The sequence below is a fragment of the Anguilla anguilla genome, chromosome 12, assembly GCF_013347855.1.
Source record: "Anguilla anguilla isolate fAngAng1 chromosome 12, fAngAng1.pri, whole genome shotgun sequence".
Classification (NCBI taxonomy): Eukaryota; Metazoa; Chordata; class Actinopteri; order Anguilliformes; family Anguillidae; genus Anguilla; species Anguilla anguilla.
Genome location: NC_049212.1, coordinates 38,963,836 through 38,971,114, shown reverse-complemented (window position 1 = coordinate 38,971,114; position 7,279 = coordinate 38,963,836). Strand labels below are relative to the sequence as shown.

Sequence of the window (7,279 nt, the reverse complement as noted above, 5' to 3'; positions counted from 1 at the left end):
TGCAGCTGGAGCTGGGGAAACTCAAGGTCAGGATCCTCCTCTCCTCCTCTCCTCCTCCACTCCTCCACTCCCCTTCTCTCTGTCTGTGAAAAACTGTCTGGGGTTTTCAGCGTCACTTGAATCCTGACCTTTTTGTGTCTCTACATCTTTTCTTATGTCACTAAACTCTCTCTCCACCCAACCTCTCTCTCTCTCACCCTCTCTCTCTATCAGAACATCATGCCCATCTCGGCGGCCATGTTCCACAGCGAGCGGAAGAACCCGGTGCCCCAGTGCCCGCCCCGGCTGGACGTGCAGATGCTGAAGCCGGTGATCTGGAGCCGCATGCCCAACCACTTCCTGTCCCCGGAGGTGTCGCGCGTGAGCGAGCGCCACGGCTGGATGGTGGAATGCATCGAGCCGCTGACCATGATGGCGCTCCACATCCCTGAGGAGAACAGGTATCACCTTCCCACAGGGAACACTGCCGTTACCTGGAGAACAGGTATCACCTTCACACAGGGAACACTGCCGCTACCTGGAGAACAGTTATCACCTTCACACAGGGAACACTGCCTTTACCTGGAGAACAGGTATCACCTTCCCACAGGGAACACTGTCGTTACCTGGAGAACAGGTATCAGCTTCACACAGTTAGGGAACACTGCCGTTACCTGGAGAACAGGTATCACATTCACACGGAACACTGCCGTTACCTGGAGAACAGGTATCACCTTCACACAGAAAACACTGCCGTTACCTGGAGAACAGGTATCACATTCACACAGGGAACACTGCCGTTACCTGGAGAACAGGTATCACCTTCACACAGGGAACACTTCCGTTACCTGGAGAAGAGGTATCACATTCATTACATTACATTACATTACAGGCATTTGGCAGACGCTCTTATCCAGAGCGACGTACAACAAAGTGTATAACCATAACCAGGAACAAGTATGACGAAACCCCTAGAGAGAAGTACCGGTCCAAGTACAGGGAACAACCGCATAGTTCAACTTGGACCCTGGTGGTTAAACTGATTAACACTAACAACGAGAACGGCAACAACGCAATCTATGGAAAAATAAAAAATAAAAATACAAGTAGTCATTAAGACTGGCGCATCAACTAAGTCACCTATTAAACAGCTGCCTAGTTACACCCCTAAGTGTAGTCATTTACAGGGGGGGAAGGGAGGGATGGGGAGAGGTGCAGCCTGAAGAGGTGGGTCTTCAGTCGTCGTTTGAAATTGTTCACAGTCTCAGCTGTTCTGACCTCCACAGGGAGGTCATTCCACCATCGTGGGGCCAGAACAGACAGGAGACGTGTTCTGGAAGTGCAGGTGCGAAGAGGGGGAGGTGCTAGGCGTCCTGAGGTAGCAGAACGGAGGGATCTGGCTGGCATGTAGGGTTTGAAAATCTTGTGAAGGTATGCTGGGGCTGATCCCTTGACTGCCTGGTATGCTAGAACCAATGTTTTGAATTTGATGCGAGCTATAACAGGCAGCCAGTGGAGGGTAGTGAGCAGGGGGGTTACGTGGGAGTGTCTGGGGAGGTTGAAGACCAGACGAGCCGCAGCATTCTGGATGAGCTGCAGGGGTCTGGTGGCAGATGCCGGTAGTCCAGCCAGAAGAGAGTTGCAGTAGTCCAGGCGGGATAGAACCATTGCTTGGACCAGGAGCTGGGTTGAGTAGGTGGTGAGAAAGGGGCGGATTCTGCGGATGTTATATAGGAAAAATCTGCATGCCCGGGTTACTGCTGCAATGTTGTTGGAGAGGGACAGCCTGTTGTCCATCATCACTCCGAGATTCTTGGCGCAGGGTGATGATGTCACTACGGTGTCCCCTAAGGAAATGGAAAAGTCGAGGAGGGGAGAGGATAGAGCAGGAATAAAGATTAGCTCCGTCTTTCCCGGGTTGAGCTTCAGGTGGTGATTGTCCATCCAGCTCTGTATGTCCCTCAGGCAAGCGGAGATGCGGGCAGGGACCTGTGTGTCCGATGGGGAGAAGGAGAGAAAGAGTTGCGTGTCGTCGGCATAGGAATGATAGGACAGGCCATGGGCAGATATTACAGGGCCAAGGGATCTGGTGTACATGGAGAAGAGAAGGGGACCAAGGACTGAGCCCTGGGGAACTCCGGTAGTGAGGGGACGGGGTGGTGATACCTTACCCGCCCAGGCAACCTGGAAGGAGCGGTCAGAGAGGTAGGACTCAATCCAGTCAAGGACTGTGCCGCGGATCCCTGATGCTGCCAGGGAGGACAGGAGGGTAGAGTGGTCCACAGTGTCAAATGCAGCGGAGAGGTCTAGGAGAATCAGGACAGAGGAGAGGGAGGCTGCTCGTGCGGCATGGAGTGACTCACTGACCGAGAGGAGTGCAGTCTCAGTCGAGTGGCCAGGCCTGAAGCCAGACTGGTGGGGATCAAGCAGGTTGTTCTCAGAGAAATAAGCAGAGAGCTGGTTAGATGCAGCACGTTCGAGTGTTTTGGATAGGAAAGGGAGGAGAGATACCGGGCGGTAGTTCTGAATGACTGAAGGATCTAGTGTGGGTTTCTTCAGCAGCGGGGTGATGTGGGCCTTCTTGAAGGATGAGGGGAAACATCCAGAAGATAGGGATGAGTTCACGAGGGAGGCGACAAAAGGGAGGATGTCTGGTGTGATTGCTTGAAGGAGAGATGAGGGGATAGGGTCGAGGGCGCAGGTGGTAGGGCGGTGGGTGAGCAGAAGCTGGGAGACTTCAGTGTCTGAGAGGAGAGAAAATGTGGAGAAACAGGGGGCGGAGGACGCAGAGGGGGCGGAGGACGCAGAGGGGGCGGAGGACGCAGAGGGGGCGGAGGACGCAGAGGGGGCGGAGGACGCAGAGGGGGCAAAGGAGGTGCGGATGTCTGCAATCTTTTCGTCAAAGAATGCTGCAAAGTCATCTGCAGTGAAGGAAGACTGGGGTGGAGGAGGTGGCACGCTGAGGAGAGAAGAGAAAATAGAGAAAAGTTGACGAGGGTTAGAAATGGAGTTATGAATTTTGGTTTGGTAGAATTTTGCCTTAGCGGCAGTGACAGAAGAGGAGAACTCTTTCAGGAGAGACTGATAGGCTGAGAGGTCAGATGGGTCCCTGGATTTGGCCCACTTCCTCTCAGCAGCGCGGAGGGTGGCCCTGGAGGTGCGCAGGATGTCAGACATCCATGGACTGGGAGGGGATGAACGTGCTGGCCTAGGGACGAAGGGGCATAGGGAGTCGAGTGCTGAGGAGAGAGATGACGTCAGGGTGGAGGATGCAGAGTTAGTGGGGAGCTTGGAAAATGATTGAAGAGTGGGGAGGGAGGCAGTCACTCTGTGAGCAAGAGAAGAGGGTGATAGGGAGCGGAGGTTACGGCGGACAGTGACAGTGGGGATGGGAGGGGGAGAGGGAGGGTGTGGAGAGAGGGGGAGGGAGAAGGAGATGAAATGATGGTCAGACGTATGCAGGGGGGTAACCGTAAGATTGGAGCTGGAGCAGGTCCTCAGGAAGATCAGGTCTAGGAGGTTGCCTGCCTTGTGGGTTGGAGGAGAGTGTTGTAGGGAGAGGTCAAAGGAGTGAAGTAGTGGTAGGAAGGCAGCAGACTGGGAGGCTTCTAGGTGGATGTTAAAATCTCCAAGGAGGATCAGCGGGGTGCCGTCCTCAGGGAAGGAGCTGAGCAGGGTGTCTAGCTCATCCAGGAAGCTTCCCAGGGGCCCCGGGGGGCGATAAATAACAATAATATAAAGGTTAGCAGGGTAGGTGATAGAGACAGGATGGAATTCAAAAGTGGATATGGACAGGTCAGGGAGGGGGAGAACAGAGAATTTCCAGGTGGGGGAGATCAGTAGACCAGTACCACCACCACGGCCAGATCGCCGGGGGGTGTGGGAGAAGGAGTAGGAGGATGAGAGGGCAGCAGGAGTGGCAGAGTTGTCTGGTGTGATCCAGGTCTCTGTGAGGGCAAGGAACTGCAGGGATTGGAGGGAGGCATAGGCAGAAATGAAGTCTGCCTTGCGCGTAGCAGACTGGCAGTTCCATAGTCCCCCTGTGACCGTGAAGTTCTCACAGGGGGTCAGCGGGGGGTAGCAGAGGTTAGAGGGGTTCCGTTGTCGGGGGGGGCCACGTCGCTGGAAGCGCCTTCTGAGGGGGAGAGCACAGACTGGAATGGGGAACTGGCTCATAAACTAGGAGGGAGCGACGCTAGCGTCGCTCCGAATGTACCTAATTAGCAGCTGAAAAGCTGAGTCGAATAACGCACTGATTACAGAGGTTAACAGTTTGTGATAGTGCAATAAGTGCAAAAATCGCAATCTATCAATTCTAAGAATCAAACAATCTAAAAACAAAGACACCTAACGCAACCTAAAACCAAAGACCAGTTTCCACACAGGGAAAAGTTTAAAATCTAACGCGGTATGTAATTAGTAAATGAACGCAGATACTTATCCACTCTAGCAGGACGGATTTCAGCAGTTCTACGCACCTGGACGAATTATACACTTACTTACATTCACACAGTTAGAGAACACTGCCGTTACCTGGAGAACAGGTATCACATTCACACAGTTAGGGAATACTGCCGCTACCTGGAGAACAGGTATCACCTTCACACAGGGAACACTGCTGTTACCTGGAGAACAGGTATCACCTTCACACAGGGAACACTGCCGTTACCTGGAGAACAGGTATCACATTCACACGGAACACTGCCGTTACCTGGAGAACAGGTATCACCTTCACACAGGGAACACTGCCGTTACCTGGAGAACAGGTATCACATTCACACAGTTAGGGAACACTGCCCTTACCTGGAGAACAGGTATCACATTCACACAGTGTTTGGAATACCTGTAGATCTGTATTTATAAAGTTCCTGAGAGCAGGAGAACTGATATAGATTCAGGCTCCCCAGGCCATATCCAAGCCTGAGCCTAAAGGCAAAATGGATTGCATGCTGTTCGACTGTACTTCTATAACAAAGTTAGTTGTCTTGTTTTTTTTTTTGCGAAATTATTTTTAATGGCTTAACTGAGTTAATTAACTGAGTTAATTGAATTGAAGCTATTGATCCTCATACTTCTCTTATCTCTCTCTTTCTCTCTCTCTCTCTCTCTCTCCACCTCTCTCTCCCCCGTTCCTCTCTTGTCCAGGTGCATTGACGTTCTGGAGCTTTCCGAACGGCTGGACCTGCTGAAGTTCCACTACCACACGCTGATGCTGTACTGCGGCGTGTGCGCGCTGGGCAACAACCGGGTGGCGCACGCGCTCTGCAGCCACGTGGACGAGTCGCAGCTCTTCTACGCCATCGAGAACACCTTCCTGCCCGGCCCGCTGCGCAGCGGCTACTACGACCTGCTGATCAGCATCCACCTGGAGTCGGCCAAGCGCGCCCGCCTGCTCACCAACAAGGAGTTCATCGTGCCCATGACGCCCGAGACCCTCAGCATCACGCTCTACCCGGACGTGGACCGCGCACACGCCCTGCCCGGGGTGGGCCTCACCACCTGCCTGCGGCCCAAACCCCACTTCTCCCACGTCAACTTCGTGGGCACTGACCCCGACCTGTACACCCTCAGCCCGGTCATTCCCCTGGAGGTACGGCTGGGCCTGATGATGATGATGATAATGATGATATTCTACTACTCCTATACTATGACTACTAATAATAAGCATATAACATATTTATGTATATAATCTAGTAAGGTGCTAATCTTGCACATATTGTAAACAAAAGTCAAGTATCATTCATAAGATAAATGATAAAAAAAATAAATATATAAAGCATGTGAATGACAACAGAAGGGGACTCAAAGCTTTGTAGATGATGGAGATGTGAATGAAACAGGAGGCTCAGGTAAGGGATAACCAGGTGTGGTATTTGATCACCCACACTTCTCTCCCCCCACAGAGCCTGAAGATCAAGGCCATCAGCATGCTGACGGAGGCGGTGATGGACGGGACGCAGGCCATGCGGGATCCCGTAGGGGGCAGCGTGGAGTTCCACTTCGTGCCCATCCTCAAGCTGGTCAGCACCCTGCTGATCATGGGCATCTTTGACGACGATGATGTGAAGCACATCCTCAAGATGATCGAGCCCAACGTCTTCAACGGGGGTGAGGCGGCGGGCGAGGAGCCAGAGGAAGAGGAGGAGGAGGAGGAGGAAGCCGAAACCGGCAAGGAAGAGGGGGAGGAGGTGAAGGAGGAGGAGGAGGGACAGGAGGGAGAGCTGGAGGATGAGGGGATGGGGGGGGAGGAGGAGGAAGCCCTGGAGGTGGAGGAGATGGAAGGGGAGGATGAGGAACTGAAGCAGCTGGAGGGTGAGAAGGAAGAGGGAGAAGAAGAGGAGCAAGCAAAGGAGGAGGGAGAGGGAGAAGGAGAGAAGGTGGATGGAGAGAAGACCGAGGAAGAGAAGGAGGTGGAGGCTGGTGAGACTGAGGCCAAGGAGGAAGAGGAGTCTCCGGAGGAAGGACTCCTGCAGATGACTCTTCCAGAGTCTGTCAAACTGCAGGTCAGTCTCACTAACAAACCAACAGTCAGTTACTGCCACTGACCAATAATGAGCTTGTGTGGATGAGGGGTTACTGAAGGCTTCTCAACCAATGACCTGTGACTAAGTGCTGGCTAAAACTTGTTTATGGCCAATCAGATTTTGAGCAGAAGCCAGATGCCATAGAGTGAGTGTTCATGTTAATCTGCTGCAGCGTAGTGATGGTTTTACGGCTTGTTTCCTCTCCCAGATGTGTAACCTTCTGCAGTACTTCTGTGACTGCGAGCTGAGGCACAGGGTGGAGGCCATCATAGCCTTCTCAGACCAGTTCGTCAACCAGTTACAGTCCAACCAGCGCGCGCGCTACAACCTGCTAATGCAAGCCTTCACTATGAGCGCGGCCGAGACCGCCCGCCGGACCCGCGAGTTCCGCTCGCCCCCGCAGGAGCAGGTACGGTACTGCACGCACGCCGCCAGGGTCATAATAATAACGTAATTAAAGCTCTTTTCATACATTTCCCAGTGTTATTGTTGCTTTGTTGTACTGTAATGGGAAAGTTGTGTGTCTTCTCAGTTTAAGACTTGAAAATCTGCAGGTTCTGTGTGTGTTTGGGTTATGATCTTACATCTGCATATTCTGTGTGTGAGTTCAGGTTGTAATGGTAAATCTGAATATTCTGTGTATTTTAAGGTTAATGTAAATCTGCATTTTATGTATGTGTTCAGGTTCTTGTAAATCTGCATATTCTGGGTATGTTCAGGTTCTTGAAAATCTGCATATTGTGTATGTTCAGGTTCTTTTGGTAAATCTGCATATT

The 7,279-nt window shown here is 52.3% G+C and overlaps 1 protein-coding gene across 17 annotated transcripts in view; it reads left to right on the top strand.

The window, feature by feature from the left end:
* Positions 1-7,279, top strand: part of ryr1b (ryanodine receptor 1b (skeletal)) — a 104,861-nt gene that overhangs the window by 41,456 nt on the left and 56,126 nt on the right. For all 17 annotated transcript variants that reach the window (XM_035384732.1, XM_035384725.1, XM_035384740.1 and 14 more), the window contains 5 exons: positions 1-26; positions 214-440; positions 5,125-5,569; positions 5,883-6,482; positions 6,712-6,912. The exon at positions 1-26 is cut by the window's left edge and continues 61 nt beyond it. In XM_035384732.1, the coding sequence (XP_035240623.1) occupies positions 1-26; positions 214-440; positions 5,125-5,569; positions 5,883-6,482; positions 6,712-6,912 (1,499 nt within the window). The remainder of the gene's footprint in view (positions 27-213; positions 441-5,124; positions 5,570-5,882; positions 6,483-6,711; positions 6,913-7,279) is intronic.